This window comes from Necator americanus, chromosome IV (assembly GCF_031761385.1).
Source record: "Necator americanus strain Aroian chromosome IV, whole genome shotgun sequence".
In the NCBI taxonomy this organism is placed as follows: domain Eukaryota; kingdom Metazoa; phylum Nematoda; class Chromadorea; order Rhabditida; family Ancylostomatidae; genus Necator; species Necator americanus.
Window position 1 is genome coordinate 13,368,297 of NC_087374.1, and position 22,328 is coordinate 13,390,624.

The 22,328-nt window shown below is 43.4% G+C and overlaps 5 protein-coding genes across 7 annotated transcripts; 2 read left to right on the forward strand and 3 right to left on the reverse strand.

Moving 5' to 3' along the window:
- Positions 1-646: 646 nt before the first annotated feature.
- RB195_001150 (uncharacterized protein) lies at positions 647-1,153 on the reverse strand (the record flags this gene model as incomplete). Its single annotated transcript, XM_064197794.1, has 1 exon — positions 647-1,153. The coding sequence occupies one exon, from the start codon at positions 1,151-1,153 to the stop codon at positions 647-649; it is 507 nt and encodes a 168-aa protein (XP_064053675.1).
- A 388-nt stretch (positions 1,154-1,541) lies between these two features.
- RB195_001151 (uncharacterized protein) lies at positions 1,542-2,849 on the reverse strand (the record flags this gene model as incomplete). Of its 2 annotated transcripts, XM_064197796.1 has the most annotated exons (4): positions 1,542-1,663; positions 1,719-2,086; positions 2,150-2,326; positions 2,695-2,849. In XM_064197796.1, the coding sequence occupies 4 exons, from the start codon at positions 2,847-2,849 to the stop codon at positions 1,542-1,544; spliced, it is 822 nt and encodes a 273-aa protein (XP_064053676.1). The 2 variants fall into 2 exon arrangements, with proteins under 2 accessions (XP_064053676.1, XP_064053677.1); XM_064197795.1 differs by lacking the exons at positions 2,150-2,326; positions 2,695-2,849 and having other exon boundaries at positions 1,600-2,031.
- Positions 2,850-2,885: 36 nt separating this feature from the next.
- RB195_001152 (uncharacterized protein) lies at positions 2,886-3,296 on the reverse strand (the record flags this gene model as incomplete). The annotated part of the gene is made up of 1 exon (XM_064197797.1): positions 2,886-3,296. One exon carries the CDS (start codon positions 3,294-3,296, stop codon positions 2,886-2,888), a length of 411 nt encoding a protein of 136 aa, XP_064053678.1.
- Positions 3,297-4,425: 1,129 nt separating this feature from the next.
- Positions 4,426-9,582, forward strand: RB195_001153 (uncharacterized protein; the record flags this gene model as incomplete). 2 transcript variants are annotated; one of them, XM_064197798.1, is made up of 13 exons in its annotated part: positions 4,426-4,604; positions 5,468-5,602; positions 5,723-5,797; positions 6,110-6,201; positions 6,662-6,816; positions 6,880-7,047; positions 7,113-7,256; positions 7,528-7,676; positions 7,737-7,868; positions 8,129-8,206; positions 8,283-8,395; positions 9,393-9,455; positions 9,515-9,582. In XM_064197798.1, 13 exons carry the CDS (start codon positions 4,426-4,428, stop codon positions 9,580-9,582), a joined length of 1,551 nt encoding a protein of 516 aa, XP_064053679.1. The 2 variants fall into 2 exon arrangements, with proteins under 2 accessions (XP_064053679.1, XP_064053680.1); XM_064197799.1 differs by having other exon boundaries at positions 4,450-4,604.
- A 2,453-nt stretch (positions 9,583-12,035) lies between these two features.
- On the forward strand, positions 12,036-21,176 carry RB195_001154 (uncharacterized protein; the record flags this gene model as incomplete). The annotated part of the gene is made up of 9 exons (XM_064197800.1): positions 12,036-12,073; positions 14,827-14,961; positions 16,215-16,289; positions 16,363-16,454; positions 16,516-16,703; positions 17,542-17,706; positions 19,645-19,788; positions 20,082-20,224; positions 21,098-21,176. The coding sequence occupies 9 exons, from the start codon at positions 12,036-12,038 to the stop codon at positions 21,174-21,176; spliced, it is 1,059 nt and encodes a 352-aa protein (XP_064053681.1).
- Between the last annotated feature and the right edge of the window lie 1,152 nt (positions 21,177-22,328).

Consider the following 22,328-nt stretch of genomic DNA (forward strand, 5'->3'; position numbering starts at 1 on the left):
CTCCGTCTTTGATTAGTCGATATTTTTTGAGTTAGTGAACCTCAAGAAACTTGAAAAGGTCGCAGTCCACTGAAGATGGCTTAGATAGAAAGGTGGACTAATTAGAACAGAAGATTAATTTTTCAGAGGTTTTTTCAGCAGACAAAGGAAATTAACGTTGAATAACGTTGCTTTTTCCTTTATGTTCTAGAATGACATGAGATCAACTTTTCTCCTATATTCTGTATTTTACCGCAGTACTATGCACATTCTCAAGAAGTTTATAACAACTGGAGTGTAAGATCAAAAGACAACAAACGCGGTGTCTTTTTGAGCAAAATTTTCTGATCATTTCGCGTGTTCTTTGTCGTCTGTTCAGTGCATAAATCTCCGTCAGTTATCATGAACAACATAATTCCTGTCAAAAACAATAAAGTTGAAAAGAATAAAATGTCTGGCATCAACCAATCCGCATGGGACCAGCAAATTCGACTTCAATCCACAATCACTTGAAGTTTACAGGCGTGTGTCCTTGTACGCAAAACTTAAAGATGACATATCCAAAGTAACATCACCTCAATTACCTGTGCTCCTGCTGCTCGAGCAAGCAAATGTAATGCTTCCATTTGCCCCGATCGCGCCCAAGTGTTGCCAACTGGCATCTCTTCTAGCGAGGAACTCGAAGAGCATCGTACTCTTCTTTGAAGGATTTCGTGAAGAGGTCTGACCATCGGGTCGGCGATATTCCTGCGGTGCGTTTGATGTCACCTGGCATCCAGTCGCTTACGGCTCTGGTCCAAAGGTTGTCGTTGAGACGCATCACGAGTCCGGCCCACCTAATTTTGCTTTCCTTAACATATGCAGCAGGGTTTCTGATATTCGATCGGTGACGTAGGAATGAACTTCGAATCCCTTTTTTCACTTGCGTAAAATGGGTTACTACTAGCATCACCTTTTCAATTCCGCGTTCTATGACGCTGATCGCATTTTTCTCCTGCTTGCAAAACGCCCACGTTTCTGAAGCGTAGGTCACAGCAGGAGGAATGGTGGTGTTGAATAGGTGAGCACGGAGCCGGATGTTCTTGGTTTTCTGCACTACATCCTCGATGCTCTTGAATGCTCCCCAAGCCGCTCGTTTCCTTCTGCCCAGCTCGGAGGTCAGGTCGTTCATCATGTTGATTTCCCGACCTAGATATACCTAGCTTCTGATATGTTCGTTCCCTTGAGCTTAAATGCAGCATCAGAAACCCATCATAAGTTCCTCATAAACATCGCTGAAGACCGATCTTTTAGCACGTTTCATCAAATACGGTCAGCATCCGTTCTCCCTGATTGATGCTTGATGTTATAAGAACGATGTCAGTGAAACGAAGATGGTGTGAATGCCGGCCGTCAACTTTCACTCCAATGTCGCATTCCGAAACTCGCATCACACTGGCACTGAATATTTTGGGAGAAATTTTGCCACCCTGACGAACCCCTCTCTTCACGTTAATTATGACATCATTGTAGAATAGGTAAAATTTTGGTCGTGAAGTTGCCATCTAACTCACCAAGTACCTTTATGTATGGAGTAGGGACGCCTTGGTTGTCTCCATGACCACTTCGGTCTCAGCTGTATCAAAGGCTTTCTTTAAATCGATGAACGTGAGACACAGCGGCATCTTGTACTCTCGCGATACTTCTATGAGTTTGAAACTGTGTGTATGGGGTCAATCTTACTGAACCCTTCTCGGAACCCTGCTTGGGGACATGGTCGCATGGCTCTCCTTCATCTAATGTTCTTTCTATCCTGTTTAGGATTACTCTTGTGAAGAGCTTGTAGATCACAGACAGTAAGCAGATTGGACGATAGTTGCCGATGTCTTGTGGGTCTCCCTTTTTATACAACAGCACGATCTTGTTGGTTTTCCGTTGCTTAGGAACCTTGCATTCGGACAGATCACGGGCGAAGAGCTTCGCCTGTGTGTTGATGAAGACTGGCGGTAGGTACTTCAAATGTTCAGGCTTGATTCTGTCGAGACCGGCTGAAGTGCGATTTTTTACAGACATGATGGCATGTCGGACTTCGGAAGGGAGGACCTTTGGAATGACACGTCTATCCTCCCTCAGATGGTGAGAAGGCTAGTGACGCGGCTGTCGAAGAGATCTGAGTGAAGTCGTGAATCACCTTTTCCATCTCCCTTCTCGATGCTGTAGTTGGTCCATCTGTGGTCCGGAGAGCAGCCATTGTTGTTTTGCGATTGGAGGAGTTCCGACGGGCGTCGGCGTAATGCTCCGTCCCACCTTTGCAGCTTCAGCCAACAAATCTGCTCTTCTCTCTTTGAGATCTTCCTTTATCGCATCTCTGCAAAGCCTTCCGAGCTAGGACGTGAGTTCTTGGTTGCCTGCAGCTCCACACTGACGTATCAAGTTCTAGAGTTTATTTAGTTAATTTATCAAGCTCTAGAGTTTTCAGAGACTCTTGGTGTCTCTTGGTGGTTTTGAAACTCTTCGCTTTCCTCGTACAGTCGTGAAGATGTTCTACAAGCCGTTGATATTCGTCGTCGATGTTGTCTATGATTGTATTTTCTCAAAAGGCGACAAGCGGAGCGAATGCTCCCAGTCGATGATGGTTCTCTGGGAGTTCGCCTAGTGAACTTCACTACTTTTCCTCCCTTCTGTGTGAAAGAAAATCTTTCTCGAAGAAGGCGATCGTCCAATTCTGCATAAAACCTTGGTACAACAGCGACATCCGTCAGGCAAAACCTTTTACTGGCTATGTTGTGGTCAACTTCATTATGATACTCTCCATCAGGTGACTCCCATTTCCAGCGTAAAGAGGAGGGTTTCTGGAATTGCGAGTTCCCATGGATGGTTTTAGTCGGCATAGTAAACTCGGAAAGCCCCTCTCCCTACTCATTCCATTAAAGGCCATAGGTACATGAATGGCCATGAATTTTGGCGATGAAATCACCAATTATGACCTTGCAAAATGTATGATCTCCGTAGAACTTCTCCAGGTCCATATAGGAAGCTTCGACTTCTTCTTTTTGGTAGCTTGATGTTGGAGCGTAAACGACGAAGATTGTCAAAGCTGGTGTTGAACCACATCCTCCCATCTGTAAACGTCCGATTCGGGTTGTAAGTTGTTCGAAAGAGTCGATGTTTACTGTGATATTCGTGTTGACGAGGACACCAACTCCTCTACTGCCGCATATTCCTTCTAAGAACAATTCCTCTCCAGTGTCATACACGGCGTCCAGTGGGTGGCGTCGCCTCGTCTCGGTCAGTTCGATGACGTCGTACTTACACTTCCTGGCTTGCATCATCATCATCTGATGCAAGCCTTCGGGCGTTGTAGTTACAAATCGTCATCGTAGTGCTTTTCCGTTTCGGTAGCCTACATGACTCCTGCAATCCCGTCTTTCTTGGCGCAACTGTACCAGGCTTTCCTCCGGGATCAGGAGACTCTTTTCTGTTACTGTGTTTTGCATAAAAATTTAAAACCCATGGGCAGGTTGCAAGCCTCTAGTCCCAGAGTTTTAGGAGAACGTTGCGCTCTCCTGGAGTGAGTAGGTGGAGCTTATTTGTTGGAGGCGACTCCAAACCGCCTCCATTGCACCTTCCAGTCACTTGATTGCATGTTGATTGCCAAAGTAACATAATACATTAAAAAGTCGGTGGAAATGAATGAAAGTGGGCTCCATGTACCCCGCACATAGAAAAACAGCGAGAACTGTACGAGATTACGATAACTTTAATCGGTGAGTGTAGCGTGTTCAAAAATTTGTCAAAGATTTGGAGTACCCCCTCCCCCCTCGGGACATTTATTTCGTTTACCAAATGTGGGTGCCCAAATGTGTAGAAAGCGAGAGTCACTGCCTATTTTCCCACTTCATAAACCTCAAACATACCAGGTTTTCTTTCCCAGCTCCAAAAGAAGATAATTAACTGTTTGTATTCAGTAGGTGTCTTGCAAACGTGCAGTTTGATTGTTTTACTCTGTGTATCCACTGTTTCTATTAGATTACATCCAGAGAGGTTTTAGCAGCGCTAAAATGTCGGGAACTTTGGAAATTTAATCGACAAAGGATTTTGTTCATTTGTTTCTTCGTCCATGATTGGAAATGTTGTTCTAAGCGTCGGAGATGCGTACAATAAAAGGCTTCTCTCCGATCGCCAGTTATGCTAGCGCAAGACCGAAATGGGCTCGCAAATCATAAATTCGAGAGTTTGCTAACGTAAATGCTCCGGAGATAACCTAAAATAGCACCTACTGATAGCGTTTTGAAGCGTAACATCAGTCTTCGTGAGGCGTTGTGCATTTATGAACCGACACCAATTTTAGACCGTTCTTTCCTACAATAACATACTCCTGAGCACGAATCTGCTCCTAGGTTTCATAAAAAGGTGAGCTTAATGTCATATACAAGGTGATGTACGATATTTTAGAGAGTAAGCAAAATGCCATACAATTACCATTATGATATGGCCACAAGCAAGGCAAAGGTAATATTCAAGCTATTATTTCGATGGAGAGGATCCGTATGGAGAGCCGTCTATGTGGAGTATTTGTTCTGGTTAGCTGCTTACGGAATACTGTCGTGCATATATCGCTTCGCTCTCACTAAGGAACAACAAGGGTGAGTTTCAGAGGGTTACTGATACCAATAACTGGGACAATTTCAAGGATGCCTTCAGTGTTCACAAAGAATCCAAGAATGTCATAAATTTTCACGAAGATAATCTTAGACATATCGCTTAAATAATGAATAACTGACGCCGAATGTGTGCTTGACTGAGAACATCTTACTATTAGCAAAAAAAAAGCAACAAAACTTGCTGAAATGTGACTTTTGTTCACAGTGTCGAAGTCTTCAAACTTGCAGTTTTAATCCTAGGTGATAATGTTTCCGAATAAAATCCGTAACTTTCACGCTGAAGCTTCTATCGGAACGTTTTCCTACGAGCTCCATCTTCGAGTAGTAGTAGAATATGATAAACTAGATATAGTTGGGTCAAAACGACATGAAACACGGACCGTTGCGCAAGCGGCCGCGCTCGGAAGCGGTGCGGTGGAAACAGCGGTTGGAATTGAGGTGGGACCATTGCGAACTGCAGAGGTGAGTGGCGGTAGCGTGGATCTTTACACGATCCCAACCGCTACGCTCCGCTTTGAGCGCAGCCGCTTGCGCAAATGCCCGTGTTTCATGTCGTTTTGACCTGACTATATGTATAAATAAATCTAATTATTTCTGTCCATGTTTTGAAACAGTTTTAAAGATTTCTTTCTACTTTAAAAAGATTGAATAGGCATGCTGGATCTCGTCATCCCGCAGAAATGGGAGGAGAGAAGTTAATTTGTAGAAGTACCAGAGATCACAAAACAATGTTGTTCTCATCATGGTCTTTGACTCCGCATGAACTACTTTCCAAATCAGCTCGAGAATAAGTCACAGTACCACTAAAAGCCCAGAATAGTATCCACGTGGAACTTGGATTTTAGAGACTTCGAGAAATTTGCCGAGTTCTGCGACAAACGACTCAATTACATACCGATGAACTTCATGCTTGGCTTCTTCGTTACTATTGTTGTGAATCGCTGGGTGACACAATTTGCAAATTTGGGCATGATCGACAAGTGAGAGATACTGTATTTAAATTATTTTATTGATATATAAATCAGATACAAACAATGTTAAATTAACACTTATTATTTTCCACTACATTCACATCCTTCTGAGTTGACTGGGTACTTCAGTATCGCCTTGTTCACGTCGCAGCTTATTAAAGGTAACGACGAACGCGGCAGGAACCTCCGTCGAAATATTGTCAGGTCGGTGGTGGCAACAATTTCTCATTGATCGTATTTTAAGGCCAAAACGACATGAAGCACGGTGCAGTTACGTAAGCGCCTGCGCTCTGTGCGGCGCAGAGAGTAGCGGTCAGGATCGTTGTGGAACCTTTGCTAGCACCGCCTATCGATCCAGTTCACGGTGGTCCCACCTCGATTCCAGTCGTTGTGTTCACCACACCGCTTCGAGCGCGGCCGCCTGCGCAGCCACACCGTGCTTCATTTCGTTTTGACTTGACCTAACGAATACGAAAAGCTCCGAAGGGGTTGCGATGACCGACGAATTCGTTCCAGATACTGTGTCGCTTCTCAATGTCTTGTATTTCGTGACATACATCTTGGAGTGAGAAGGAGGTTCCCAACATTGGAAACAATGGTTGCGGCAGGTGAGTTTCCACCATCGCATCCTGCTAAACTGAGATTTTTACGTTTTTGTCCGGTTCTTTGTATTCTCTAAGGGCTTTGGGAAGTCTGCCTCACTTTTTGCAGATATAACTCTGGAGCGGAGGTCAACTTTTTCTGACTTTTCATACGATATGATTCATACTATTCAGAACCCAATCAATCTTCATTAATTATCAAATACTATAAATTAATCGAATAATAGTACGAACTATATTAATAATTAATAATTAGCAAAGTTAGTCATACAGAACAGACTCTAAAAAACAATAGGTTCCAGCCTTGTCTGTGAAGAAAAAAAAACAGCGGCTTGCTCCCGCAAATCATTGTATAAACCAAAATCGCTGGGTTCATAAAAACCCAGCGATTCCGAATCGCAGTGAGACGCGCTGACGTAATCCAAGCGAATTGATGTGCCAGTGACTTTATCCTTAATCCTTCCAGGATTCCTGCAAAAGCACGAACTTGAGAAATTCCTGGAGTGCAAGAGTCGATACGCAAAATACTGGTTACCATTTAACTGGGCTCTTCATCTCCTCAACGTTGCACGTGAGGAGAAAAGGCTTGACGGTGACATTCCTAGGGATGCCATCTCTCAGGTGATCCAAAAACAAGTCCAGTGAATAACAGCAACTGAGAGAAGACTAAGAACTTCTGTTTAGGAAATTCGAGCCTTCCGAACAGGTCTGTCGTTAATTTGGACCTACGATTGGGTCCCATTGCCGGTGATGTACCCACAATTAGTTTTTATGGCAGTTCACGCATATTTCATCGTTTGTGTGTTCTCAAGACAGTTTATTATTACTCCTACCGCAGCCAACTACACAGTTGTTAGTTTTTTTTTTTAATATTTATTATGAAGAATTTGAGTTGATTAGCAGATTCTGTTGTTCAGGTGGATCTCTACTTTCCTTTCATGTCCTCACTTGAATTTATATTCTATGTGGGTTGGATGAAAGTTGCTATGGAGTTGCTGAATCCGTTCGGTGAAGACGATGACGATTTCGATTGTAATTTCCTTCTTGACAGAAATCTTACTGTATGTCTTTTTCATAAAGACCCGTAATATCCTCTTCCGAGTTACTAGTGGGAAATATTTGAGTACAGTCTGGTCAAAAGGACTTAAAGAACGGTACAGCTGCGTAAGCTTGCAGTCTAAATCGAGTTGGGACCCACACGCAGCCATGAGTTCAACCGCACTGCTGCTCCACAGCCTCTTACGCCACAGCACCGAGTTTCAGATCATTTTGATTCAACTGTGCTCATTTCCAGGTAAAGGCAGTACATTACTAAGTTCAAATGGCTTTCAGATCTCCCTCACAGCTGTCGATGACGCCTTTGATGATGTGCCCGATATTCGACCGGATATGTTCTGGGAGGACACTGTTTCACCGCTTTACTCACAAGAAACAGCTGGCAAATCAGTGAACTTCTATGTGGGAAGCGCAAATAGGGCAGAGTAAGTTCCTGCTTGTTTTTTTTTTTACAGTTTTTAAGTGTCTGCTCGCATCCGTTATAGACTACCCGAGGATGTCAAACAGATCATGATGGTACCTCATCCAATCAATGAGAAATTCGATCAATACATCAAAAATCCTGTCCGTAGACGGAGAACTAGCATTGTCTCGGTGATGAGAACACCACAACCGGAGTGAGTGTCAGTTTTGACTACTTGGCGGATCTATCCGTGGTTTGATGTTCTAAGTTCTTTGCCACACCGCTCAGTTGTTATCTTTATGGCTCATAAAAGGGCGGCAAAAGACAAAGATCACTGCAGTTTTTTTTTTGGAAATTGTTAGGAACCAAAAGGAATTGTTAAGATGTTAAAGCCAGCCATTTGCAAATATCTCCTAAAAAAGGAAGGGAGAACAAAAATCTTCAAAATTATTATCTAACTGCTTGCCATTTTAGAAGATCTGAAAGAGCTCGTTCTGGCAGTTACCTGCTCAATCCACTGTCAGCTTTCCAGCGAAAACCAGCCACTACAATGTTAGTTCCATTTTTTTTTTCAACTACGAACTTCCCAATTTAAAAAAAAAGTAGCACCAAAAAATCTCTGGTTTAGAGGTATGGAAGAAGCGGCTCGAGTAAACACGAAACCGCGGTCCTCTACAGATACTGGGGATGCCCATCAAAGAACTGCCTCTTACCTTAACCCCACATTTGTTGTGGAAACGGGTGAGTCTTCAGTCGCAGAAATTTGCTCCGGCAGGGAAAATCTCTCGCTCAAGAGATGCATCAAATAGATATGAGTGCATAGAGTCAACGAAGGTATTCAAGTCGGTGGATGCAACGCGTGTGCGACAACGCATGCTTCTTCCCTGCTCGACACCACTCGCTGTTTTCTCCGCCCTGTCTCGAGGGAACAAGCATTGTGCTCATCCAGTTGAACACATTTGTCGCTATGTATCCACATACATGTATTCTGCTAACATTCTTTAGCCAAACAACGGAGCTCCCACAGACTGCCGCTGGTCAAAATGAGTATATTTGAGTAAAAGTAGATGGAGCTAAGTTTAAAAGTTCTCGTGTCCTAGAACCTCTGGATAGTTCTGTCGATTTTTTTCTGTTGGTGTAGGTATGAGATTTTTTAAATTGAACCTTTAGCAAAAAAAAAGAACCATTGGAGAAATTTAAGAAATCTAAACCTTTGGAACGTCAGGCTAATAAGGATTCCACCTAAAACAATACAGATACACTTAGAGAAAATATAAATGAGACCAAGACCAGAGGCTGGTTAAAGTATGGTTATTGTCGTAGTTATATTATATATAGTTATAGTTTAAGCGGTGCGGTAGAGCGTAGCAGAAATATTCGTGGGGGACATCTGATAGTACCATTTATTGCTGTAGTCCGAGTGATGGTCCCGTCTCGAACCCAACCACTAACCACCACATCGCGGCGAGCGCAACGGCTTACGCAACTGCACCAAGCTTCACGTCATTTTGTTCATATCGTGACTATCTGCAACCTCGCAGACATCAGCAAAGATAACTCGTAATTGCTGGCACATGCCCTAGATGAGGGATAATCATGCAGAGGTCTCGAAGACGTGAAATAAAATGCATTTAAATCCAAATAAGTGTTACTGACGTGACGTTTTTCTGGAAATACACCAAAGCAGACATTTACATTGAGGAATTGGTTTCCAACCATTTTCTTTGAAAAATTGCAGGTGACGAGAATGTGCCACAACACTTAGCAGTGATTGGAGCAGGAAACGGACATCTCTACGTTGGTAGGTGGACGTGCGTATTAGTTACTTGGGATTGATCCTATAATACTTCTATGTTTCAGGAAGCGCCAGAGATCATATCTACCGCTCCAAATCGTTCAACCACGGTGAAGATCCGAAGAATATATAGTAACAGCTTACCTGTTCAATTGCTTGTGTTGCACAAACTCTTTTAATGCTCAACTATTCGGGTAGACTTGATATCATTTATAATTAAACCGTTTGTTTCTCCTATGTGATGAGAGTGTTCCCTCGTTCATATCGCTTGTATTATTCGTCTTCTTTTGTTCTTTTTTTTTGCCGTGGGATTACATCCGCTTCATCGCTCGCAAGAGAAGGAAACGAATCTTTCTTTATTTAGTTTAGATATAAGTTCCTTTTTTTCGTTCATTTCAAATATCAGTTTAGGTTCATATGGCTTCAGTTTAGAACACATTACCGCATGATTCAAATTTTTCTCTTTTTTTCTCAAGAAGTGAGGTTTTTTTCGACGTAAAGCCATGCATTTGTGGTTTTCAATCGATTACTATCAGGCCTTTTTGAGTCTGTTGGTGGCCCTTCAGTGGTAGAAGTTCTCAGCTAACAAGGAAAACAACCCTGGAGACATGAAACGAAATCGTTCTTTGATTTGAAACATTTCGGACACTCATGATGGTTGTAATATTCGATTTTCGATATCCCTCGTCACTTTAGTCTGAAATTTTGATCATTGATGAGATGTACACGAGGTATCAACTGGTTGACGTTTGGGCAAACTCTTCTTCAAAGCTTGGAACAGAATACAACTTGTGATGGTGGTCCTGGCGAAATTAGACTCACCCAAGCTACTGGCTCCGAAACACTAGCAAGGCAGTGCTTCTACATGGTTGCATAAGCAAGACTAGTGAGACGGAAGAAAACAGTGAATATCCACTTCTGTGGACGGAAGCTGCGCCGCACAGTAGGGACTGTGCCAGAAGAAAACAACGAGTAGCAGTGCGGGCGACGGTTGAGAAATACTACCTAATACGCCGATGTAACTAAATGTCCTTCTTCTGAGGCTAGATAAAAAGTGCCTAAATCTGTCAAGATTTCCATTTATTGCCGGTTTCTCTGCTAATTCCATCCACGCATGCCTAATTAATTTACTATAATTGCATTTAATTGATTAAGCGAACTAGACTGACTACTATTTGCGAAAGGTTGTGGATCTACTATGGTTGGCATTAAAAATTGCGCGTAGTGATGATATCTATAGGATAATTTCTTCCTACTCAAACGCATGTATCTTCTATTCTAACAAATTTTACCTTAAAAGCATCACCCCACGAATCTGGGGATTATGGATACGGAGTCGTAGATTATGGAGAGGAGGGTGACTCCATCTGTTTCTTCCTAACTGCCGTAAAAAACGGCCCAGAAAATACGACTTCGAGCATTCCGGCGCGCTATTTTCTACAACGAGTTCGTTGGAGCCAGCTTTGTGCATGCGCCGCATCTTCCGGGCCGTTTTTTACGGCAACTAGGAAGAAACGGAATGGACGGAATCACTCCTCTCCGTAATCCACGAAACCGTATAAGAACTCTCCACCAGAAATCCGCACCACCCAGATTCGTGGGATGCCTTTCAAAAAAACAACACTGGTTGGAATAGGAAATTAATTTGTGAAGCTGCCTGACAGCTATTTAGATTTCAAACTTCACAATATAAAAAAGAATAGAGAAGGCAGGTCCTGGAGTAATTTTTTACTCTCTTATCATTTTTGGACGGTGAAGTCATGGTGCTGTTCAATACCGCCAGTGACATAAATAAAAATGGAAATGAGATGAAATTATTAATTTATTTCAAAAAGTAGTTCTAAAATAAAATAACAAAGTATAAAGTGTCTGGCGTTAATCAATCCGCTTAGGATGCGCCCTCACGTTCACTTCAATTCCGAATTGTTTGAGGTTCACGAACGTGTAACTGGCCTATACAATGACTTGCGGTGGCTAGCCGATGTGTCAAGTCAGTGTTTTTATCCTCCCAGACAAGTCTGGTACCAATTTATCAACCCCGGAGGGATGAAAGGATTGGTGAGCACTGGGGCGGATTCGATCGTGTAGGAAGCGGAACCTTTGACCGCTACACTACACCCGCACCAAAATAAAATAATAAAATGATCAATTACGAACGCTAAAAACAGTTCGCATTACCAGAAGGAAAACACAGTATCCTAGAGAGAATTAATTGCCACAATGCCATACGACTATCAATAACAAGAATTTGAACGTTTCCTTTTTATTACGTTCTGTCTCACCCAAAAAAAAAACTACATTCGTCTGATTAGAAATGCAACCTATTACGTTTAGTTTATCCATGACAGAAAGTAAAACATGACGTTATCGTGGTTACCTCTACAAATATTGAGATATTTTTATCATTGGTAAGTGATAACCACGTCAATATTTTTGCTTTTCTATATGACTGTTAACTACAACCTGTGTGTTTCAACATCCCATCCATGGACACTTTTTCGACTTCTACTAAACTGGAGAGGCAGTCTTTGGAAAGCTGTAGGGATTGAGACTATTCTTTGGCTAGTGTTATATTTACTTGTTAATATGTTTCATCGGAACTTTCTCACGGATGACCAGCGAAGGTGACTTCCTTTTTTCTTTGCGTTCTGTTTTGGGTCATACGGTGGTAACAAAGAGCGTCAACCAGAAGCACTTTATAGATAGCAATTTGTTTGTCCATCTTTTTATTTATTTATCGCGTCATTTTATTGTTTTCAGATAGTTTTTTTTTGTTTTCTGTGTACTTTCGGGTCAAAACGAAATGAAACTCGATGCAGTTACGTTGCGTTCGAAGCAGTACGATGGAGCATATCACCTGTCACCTGTGCTCCTGTTGTTCATCGATTTGCTCGAGCGGGCACCAGTAATACTTCCATTTGTCCCGATCACGTTCAAGCGTTGCCCACTGGCATCTGTTCTCGCGAGGAACTCGAAGAGCGTCGTACTTTTCTTTGAAGGACATCGTGAAGAGGTCTGACCATCGGGTCTTCCTGTGGTGTGTTTGACACCGATGTCCATCTTCTCTCAGATGGTGAGGGGGCAACTTACGCGGCTGTTGAAGAAATCTGAGAAGAAGTCGTGAATGACCTTTTCCAACCCCCCTCTGATGCTGTAGTTGTTTCATCTGGGGTCCGGAGAGCAGTCATTGTTGCTTTACGACTGGCAAAGTTCCGACGGGCGTAGCGAATGCTCTGTCCCGCCTCTGCAGCTTCAGCCAGCACTTCTGCTCTTCTCTTTGAGGTCTTCCTTTATCGCTTCTCTCCAAAGTCTTCCGAACTCGGACGTGGGCTCCTGGTTGCCTGCAGCTCATGCAGCTCCACGCTGAAGTATCAGCTCTAGATTTTTGGGAGACAGGTGTCTCTTGGTGCTTTTGAAAATCTTCGCTTCCCTCGTACAGTCGTGAAGTTGTTCAACGAGCCGGTCATATTCCTCGTCAATGTTGTCCATGACGGTATCTCCCCAAAAGCCGACAAGCGAAGTAAAGAGCTCTCAGTCGATGATGGTTCTGGGAGCTCGCTTAGTGAACTTAGCGGCTTTTTCTCCTCTCCGTGTAAAGGAAAATCTTCCTCGAAGAGGACGATCGTCCGATTCCGTTTAAAACTTTGGTACAACAGCGACATCTGTCAGGCAAAACTTTTGACTGACGATGTTGTGGTCAATTTCATTACGATACTCTCGATCGGGTGACTCCCACGTCAAGCGTAGAGAGGGCTTCTGGAATTGCGAGTTCCCATGTATGGTCTTCGTCAAGATCAAGAGATCAAGAGATCAAGATCGTCTCGGGAAGCCTCTCTCCCTGCTCATTCCATTGAAGGCCATGTTTCGATGTGAAGTTCCCCAGGCGTTCTTCTGGAGCCGATTTTGGCGTTGAAATCACCAATTATGACCTTGTAGAAGGTATGATCTTCTTTGTAGAACTTCTCCAGGTCCATATAGAAAGTTTTAACTTCTTCTTCTTCGCCTTCTTCTTGATTTTGGAGTGTAAACGGCGAAGATTGTCAAAGCTGGCGTTGAACCACATCTTTTCATCCGTAAACGTCCGATTCGGATTGTAAGTTGTTTGAAAGAGTCGCTGTTCACTGTCATATTCGAGTTGACGAGGACACCAACTCCACCAACTCCTCTACTGCCCCATGTTCCTAAGAATAGTTCTTCTCCAGTGTCATACACGGCGTTCAGTGTTTGGCGTCGCCACGTTTCGGTCAGTTCGATGACGTCGTACTTGATCTTCTTGGCTTGCATCATCAGATCTTCGATGGCCGCTTCCTATGCAAGCGTACGTGCGTTATAAGTGCAGATCGCCATCCTAGTCCTTTTCCGTTCCGGCAACCCCGTCCTTCCTGGCGCTACCGTACCAGGTTTTCCTCTAGAATCAGGAGACTCTTTTCTATTACTGTGTTTTGAAATTTGAAACCTATGGGCAGATTGCGAGCCTCTAGTCCCATGAGTTTTAGGAGAATGTTGCGCTCTCCTGGAGTGAAAAGGTGGAGCTTATTTGTTGGAGGCGACTTCAAACCGCCTCCGTTGCACCTCCCAGTCACTTGATTGCACGCTTTTGGCCGGATCGACGTGCTGGATACGGTAGTATTATGAGCCGATCCTGGTACAGCAGAAACAGGGAGTCCATCCCAGGAATCCACCTACGTTTCAGGGCAGGTACAAGGTCGCTTTTGGTCCGCGATTAGCCGCGTGGGGACGCGCAAGGTGGCTAATCGCGGGCTAATCGTAGCCTCGCGACTAACCGGCTGTGTTCCCTCTAACGAGTGTGATCCGTTGGCGATGGAGCGTAGTTATTAAAATTGATGGAGGAAGCTTGCTAGCCCTCCCTTCGCTGCAGTTCGCGATGGATCCAGCTCGGTCCCAACTATTAGCTTCACCGCGCCGCTTCGAGTGCAGCCGCTTATGCAACTACGCCGAGCTTTGTGTCATTTTCATCCGACAAATAATCCACTTACTTATCCAGAAAGAGTCCTCAGTAATCCAGAAAAAAGTGTGCGAAACGGCTTCGTATAATCCCTTCTTCCCTATGCATGCAAGACGATAGCACAAGTGCACTACAAGTCAGGTCGCTTTGACCCGAAAAGGTGCTCAAATTTTTCGCCATTGAAGGGAGCACGAATTTTATTGCGTTGGGATCTCTATGAATAGATCTCCACGAATGAGCGTCGTCACATCCAACTCGCTTTATTAATCCAAAAAAAGTAAGTGAATCAGCTTTGTGTGATTAAATCTTCCCTTTGTTTGCAAGACAATAGTACGTCAGACCACTGGTGACTCTTCCAGCGACATCTTTATATGTGCGAGTTCACAATAATTCCAGTGGTTTTTTTTTCAGGACTCTTGAGGATGTTGCAAAACAATTGGATCAACATCTTCATGACATTCCAATAGACTTTATGCTTGGCTTCTTCGTTAGTATTATTGTTACACGATGGTTGACCCTTTTCAACAATGTGGGCTTGATAGAAAAGTGAGTGTGTTCAAATGCGAAGAAGTAATGAGAAAAAAAAGGATAAAGGATAAAGTCGCTGGCGTATCAATCCACTTGGGATGCGCTAACGCGTTTTACTGGAATTCGTAATCGATGAGGTTGTGGAATGCGTGTTGGCCTATACAATGACTTGCGGGGGCCAGCCGATGATCACGTCAGTGTTTTTATCCTCCCAGACAAGTCTGGTTCCAATCTATCGACCCCGGAGGGATGAAAGGCTTAGTTTGCACTAGGGCGATTTCGAACCCTAGACCGTGTGGCTACAACGGACCTCTAACCGACTGCGTCACACCCGCCCACATGAGTTAGAAAAGTACAATGGAAAATCCCATTAAAAGTGCAACATTATGGAAACACGGGAAAGCACTTTTTCCAAATTCTAGAGCTGTATTTGCCTTAAGATTAGCGTATTAAAGCACCCTTATGCACGAGCTGCATCCAACATAGAGCGGTCAAGAATGAATAAGACTTCCAAATCCAAAAAAAAAAATCTAGTCCGTAGTTTATCAGTCCATTTGAAAGGAAAGCGATTATTACTCGAGTTTTAGGACTACTAAGGGGAAGTGAGTGGGGTTACGCTCGTTTCTGTAATCTACAACCCGATCTCTACTCTGCTGTTTCCGTGCCACGTAAATTTCGTTATATGTCCTTAGCCAGTCCTCACAAAATTTTGGAAATTCAATCTAGTTCACGAGTTTCACGGTGATAACTCACCACTTCCCTCAACTATTTCACTCACGTACCTCGTAGGAACCAAAACGGTTTCCACGCCGTTTGTTTTTCACAACGATTAGGGAGAGAGCAGAGCAACCACACTGGATTCCGCAGTCCACTACCTGAACTCTACGCTCTCGCTGTGGGTTCCGTCAAAATCGTGTTACGCTGCCTTTATTTGCTCCACTCCTAGAAAGCGTTGAACAAGACTGACTTCGGAAGATTTCGTGCTGGTTGGTAAATTTCTAACATTGATTTTCTTTCGTTGAGTTCTACGTTCTTCTAGATCTCGTTAGTCTTCTTTTCACTAAAACCTAACCTTCCCAATATTTATTCCATCGTAGACCCTTAAGGTCGATGAACTTGCTGTTGTTGGTTTTGCTCTACCACGTTTTCCTGACTACTAATACTAATTAACAAAGCATAAGGGAAAAAAGAACTCAAAAATCCAAGGAAGAAAATTAGCCAAAATTCACACACTTTTGCATGCATAATATCCAACATTTCCATATTTTCAGTGTGGCTCACGTGATTTCTTGTTGTGTCAGAGGCTCGGACGATAAGACAAGACTGAGGCGGACGAACATCATCAGGTGACAAATAATTAACGAGTTTTCCCTCATAATCCTCATCTTTTTCGTCTCTGAGCTTACATAATAGTTGCAGATATTGTGTGGTGGCTCAACTTCTTGCCTTTCGTGATATATCTGTGCCAGTTCGAAAACGGTTTCCAACTAGTGAGGCCATCGTCAATGCTGGTGAATAGCCTGTCCTCTGCCCTGTACCTTAACACAAGTGCAATTTTCTGACATTATTCAGGGTTTTTGTTTCCACACGAAAATGAGGAACTAAAAAATGTGAAATGTGTGGCGACTAACATGGGGAAGCACGGATGTCTTTATGGAAAGACGTGGATACCAGTGCAGTGGGCCGTTTCTCTTCTGAAGTTGGCACGATACAAAGATGAATCTATTTCGAGTGACCTTCTGCTAGGAAAATGCTTGGAGGTGAAAATTCAAACCTAAAAAAACAAGTATCATCAAGTGTTTTGAACCGAGACACATCTGGAGCAGAACTATTCAGGCTTTCAAAACTACATAAATGCTTTCGAAGAATTTCTATAGTCGACGCCAAGCCTGTTCAACTGGATATATATAGTCGGGTCAAAACAACATGAAGCACGGTGCAAGCGGCGCTGTGGAGATGCGGGTTAGATTCGGCGTGGGACCATAGCGAATTTCAGCGATGGAAGGTGCTGGCAAGGGTCCCCCGGATCCTTGCCACCGCTCCTTTGCGCCGCCTCGAGAGCAGCTTACGCGACTGCACCGTGTTTCATGTCGTTTTAAAGGCATCACCCCACGAATCTGAGGTGGTGCAGATTTCAGGTGGAGTATTCGTATACGGGATGGGAGACTACGGAGAGGGAGGTGATTCCGTCCATTTCTTCCTAATTGCCGTGAAAAACGGCCCGGAAGATACGGCTTCATTCGTTTTGGCGCACCATTTTGTACAAGAGGTTCGATTGGAGCGCGCCAGTCTTGTGCGGCGCCGCATCTTCCGGGCCGTTTTTTACGGCAATTAGCAAGAAATGGACGGAATCACCTCCCTCTCCGTAGTCTTCCATCCCGTATACGAATACTCCACCTGAAATCTGCACCACCTCAGATTCGTGGGGTGATGCCTTTAACCTTACTATACAAGGATCGCGTATACCGTAATGTATTCCCTTTTGTGCCTGGCACACATTATCTTTTCACTTCAACCTGCTAGGAGGCCACGTCATCCTCACTCGGTTCAACACATTTACCACCGACTATATGCTTCTGTGAACAGGAAAATATTTAGGAACTTCTACGTTTCCGCACTTGTCTACTTACGCTGAGGAACTACGACTGGGTTCCGATTCCTATAATGTACCCGCAGCTTGTTTTCCTTGCTGTTCATCTCTTTTTCTTCATAGCAGTTCTTTCTCGTCAAGTAGTACCAACTGACTCTTCATCTCTTTCATCGGTGAGTTCAACACGACACAACAACGCCTATACACAAATAAGTGGTACCGACATACTCTTCCCACGCTATTGCTATTCCGCTATTAGACCGACTGTCAAAATACCAATAAACTATTACGGTTTCACCTAAACAGTTGAAAATGTGAAATTATGATGATCTACTCTCAGATTCTGAAATTTTGTAACATAAGAAGATTGCGTGGGCTTCTGTAAGCGTTACTTAAAGTGAGCTATTTGAGCGAGCGTAGATCCTCACTCTTTTTATCTATTCTCCTGACTAATGTATGGAATTCTAATACTTAGGAGTATGATGCGCAGTGATGCTGTTAGATTATTCTTTTTTGGCTACTGAATAAGTGTCCGTCGCATCAATCAGCTTGGGATGCGCCAACGCGTTTTACTGCAACTTGTAGTCGTTGAGGTTTTTTTTACGCGTGTTTAGATACACAATAGCTTTTGGGGACTTTGAGGGGCAATCGATGTATCAAGTCAGTCGTTTTATTCTCCCGGACAGATGTGCCTCTGTCAATTTACTGTCCCCGGAATGATGAAAGGTTTGGTTGTTACTACAGCGGTTTTGAACCATCGAACGTCCAGTCACTGCGGACATCTTACTGGATCCCGAAATAGAGACGGAAATGTCCTCTGTAGTGCGCACTATCATATGAAATTAGTAACCACAACTAGTATAAGCGGAAAAATTCAGTTCCATCTCTGTTGATCTTTCCTAAAAATGATTTTTTTATTTTTTAAACTTTAATATCAACAGTGCCACACACAGTTATAGTAGGGTCAAGACGACATGAACCAGTTGCGTAAGCGGTTGCTCTCAAAGCGGCATGGTGAAGGAGAAAGCGGTTGGAATCGATGTGGGACCATCACGAATTGCAGCGATGAGTGGTGCTAGCAGGGATCCTCCCTCGAGCCTGACCGCTACGCACCATCCGTACCGCTTCGATACGCAACTGCATCGCGCTTCATGCCGTTTCGATCGTACTGTGCACCGCTTGTATGCAAATCTGGAAATAGAGTGGATTGGGGTAGACTTGAATATGGTAGAATTCGTTTCGGAATTAATGGCTTGGCAGGCATAACGCGGTTGGCCATCTAGGATGCGCCAAGTAGCCTTGCAACATATCCGCCCTTGTCCCTCCAGTGAGAAAAATTCGCTGAAATATAGAAACCTTATCTAACTGCTTACTACATGACTTACTTGACTTAATCGGCGGGCTGATGTCATCGCCTGACGCGATTACCCGCATCTTCGCCGAGGTGTGCCGTCCTTGAACACAGCTCTGCCCAACCTTTTCGATCTTCTGCGAGAGCTTGCACAGAATCAATCCATTCGTCGCTATTCCATGTTCTGCGAAACCTTACGTCTCGCCTGAACTGCCTATCCACGCCGAGTGTCCTCAGGTCCCCTTTTAGCGCCTCAGTCCAGAACTTCCGTTTTCGGCCAGGTGGCTTCTTCCAGCTCGAACCCGGCAAACTCCCCAGAACTCGTTGAACAAGGCGATCTGCCGGTCTCCTCAATATATGACCAAAGAAGCGAAGACGATTTACTTTAGCCGCTTTCGAAGACGAGGGAAGATGTTGATATCTTCCACGTGTCATCCGCCGGTAAACCACATCAATTTCTGCGTAAAGATCTTCATTGTGGCATACCCTAGGCCGTCTAAGCATCTTTCGTTCCGTGCAGTCAAGCCTCTCCATAACCGTTGATGGTGCTGCCCAAGTCTCCGATCCGTACATCATGATGGGGCGAATATAACTCGGAAAACTCTAACTTATACGCAATTAACTAAGGTTAGGAGCACAAAACAAACGTAGTTACAGTTTCTGTTCGTAGTAATCAACAGTTGACGTGGCAATAAACAGTGTTTTGCCGAGTAGTATGAATTAAACGTTCTACAAAGTTATTATCAAAAACTCATTTCAGCTGGACGCTGTGATACCTCTCATGTCATGCTTGCAATTTACCTTCTACATGGGATGGTTGAAGGTTGCAGAAGCTTTACTTAACCCCTTTGGGGAGGATGATGATGATTTTGAGTGCAATTTCCTACTGGACAGGAATCTCATAGTGAGTAACCGTTTGACCAAATTCATGCGCTATTCCAAAGTCGTAGGAAAGAACTTTGTTTCAAGTTTGAGGTCACATTTTAGAAGCGCTAAATTGTTGCGTAATCTGATAAAAAGCAATTTTTTTGGCACAGCCGCCGCCTTTTTTTCGCCTCATCCTTGTTAAAGAAATTTCGCATGAGTACATTACTTTTTCTCCCAGAACAATTGGATCTACTACTCGGTATACTACTTGATTAGGAGCAATATAGTGCTTGTTACACCGTTTACTTCTAACTGCCGATTATTCTTAAGGTAGGAATAGCTATCGTCAATGAAGGTGACTGCTGCCTTCCCAAACAAGAAAATGATCCGCTTTGGAAGGTGCCTATGGAACCTCTGTACAATAAGATGCAAAGAACGGCGAACCCTTTGGTAGGATCTGTGGTTGGTGTCGAGTGAGTTAGCCTCATTATTCATATTATATGGTCCGTGAAACTTTGTTAGAAAACATAATGTGTCACAAAAGAAAACACAAAAGAAAACTGCAGGCATTTCTTCAACAACTGTGAGAGTAGAGGGTCTATTTCTCTCTTAACTATTTGTTTTAAAGGCAGCGTATCAGCATTTTGACTTGCTGCAGAACCCACAGCGAAGGCGTAGAGTTCGGATAGTGAATTGCGGAGCCCAACGTGATTCCGCTGATCCCTCCCTAATCGCGTAAAAAGCGGCGTGGGAACCGCTTTTGTTCCTACGGGGTACGTTAGAACGCTCCTCTATGTACACGTTCCGGTCCCATTAGCACCCTATTAATTGGTTTCGTTTGAACAGGCTGGTGAGAAGACATGCAATAGAATACATTTTGGCAAATGGCGTTTCTGGACTGTCTTTTTACAGTCCAGTAGAAATGAACGGAACCGCCCCCGTTTCCACAATCTATGACCACGCATTGCAAATCTCCATGGGAAACCCATATCACTTCAGATTCGTGGTATGCTGCCTTTAAGAACACAAAGTTGTTATTACCCCTTTATTGTACAGCTTCATCAAAAAAGTGATGTGGTTTTTTTTTCAGCTGCATAGATTAAAGTTAAGGAGAAGGTAGGAGGATTTTGGGAAGGAGGTAATGGAAATGTACCAGAAAAGTGAAAAGAGATTTTAGGAAATGAAGGGGAGTACAGCTTACATAAGCATAGGGAAGCATAACTTTAATTAACCCAATTTTATCTCAAATGAGTGTAGAAAGATAAAGGTAGTATAGAACATTGTGTTCTTTGCGGGATTCACCAATAGTTTCCCCTCAACATTAGAATCTACTCGACAGTTTTCAGGTTTTCATTTCAAGAAAGAGAAACAAGAACTGTGTCATCAAGTGGAGCGGACTATGAAACGGATTTTGTAGCTATCTAAGTGAAGTTCTACGTACAATTTTCAGCAACTTTCACCAGACTTCATGGATTTGTTTGATTGACAAGGAAACGTCCTCCTGTAGTGTTGATGATCAGTGAACTGTTTAAGGTTTCCTAATCGTAGCTTTTGTTTGCCCTCACTTTTCTCACATATTCTCAATTGTTTTGTTGTTCAATACTTTTACTTGCAAAGGTAGCCACCGCTTCAGCATTTTTGGCTTGAACATTCGTGGAAATATTACACTATGCACACATTCACAACTGGAATTAATTTTTTTGTTATCGATCTGAACTGGACAGGAATCTTGAAACCACGTCATTATTTTCATTTAATTGTTCTAGATGTCGGCCGTGCAAATGCTGTTGCCTGTCCCAATTTACTCTTGTTGTTAGCGTATGGAGAATTTACCTAAAGGCAGCATACCACGAATCTGGGGTGGTACGGATTTCAGGTGGAGTATTCGTATACGGGATTAGAGATTATGGAGAGGGGGGTGATTCCGTCCATTTCTTCCTAATTGCCGTAAAAAACGGCCGGAAGATACGGCTTCGGGCGTTCTGGCGCACTATTTTCTACAAGGAGTTCGACTGGAGCGCGCCAACCTTGTGCGGAGGCGTATCTTCCGGCCCGTTTTTTTACGGCAATTAGAGAGAAATAGACGTAATCACTCCCCTCTCCGTAATCTACGATCCCTTATAAGAATACTCCACCTGAAATCTGCACCACCTCAGATTCGTGGGGTGATGCCTTTAAATAATAAACTCCAATGAAACCTACCTACATATCCAACCATGTTAAAGAGGAGCAGAAGTCCCAAAGAAGTCTCAGTTAGGAACATTCCTGCCCTTGTATTGTTCTCCTTATTCTTCTTATTCCTTAACTGCTTGTAGTTTCTCGGCGTACGAACAAAATTCGACGGATTTTTTCGTGCACTCCCTCCTCGATTTTGGTTCGTTATTGTTGAGTTGATTTTACTACAAGCATAAACTTTATTCGTTTCTCTTATGGGCCCTTTCATCAAAGTCTAATGACGGAATAGAGAATTGATGCCATGACATTTCTCAGAAAAAGGAACTGTTTGAAACACAATCTGCGACGTCCTCGTATACGTTCATGTGGAAAACAAACCTGAGTGAGATTTTTAACTACAGA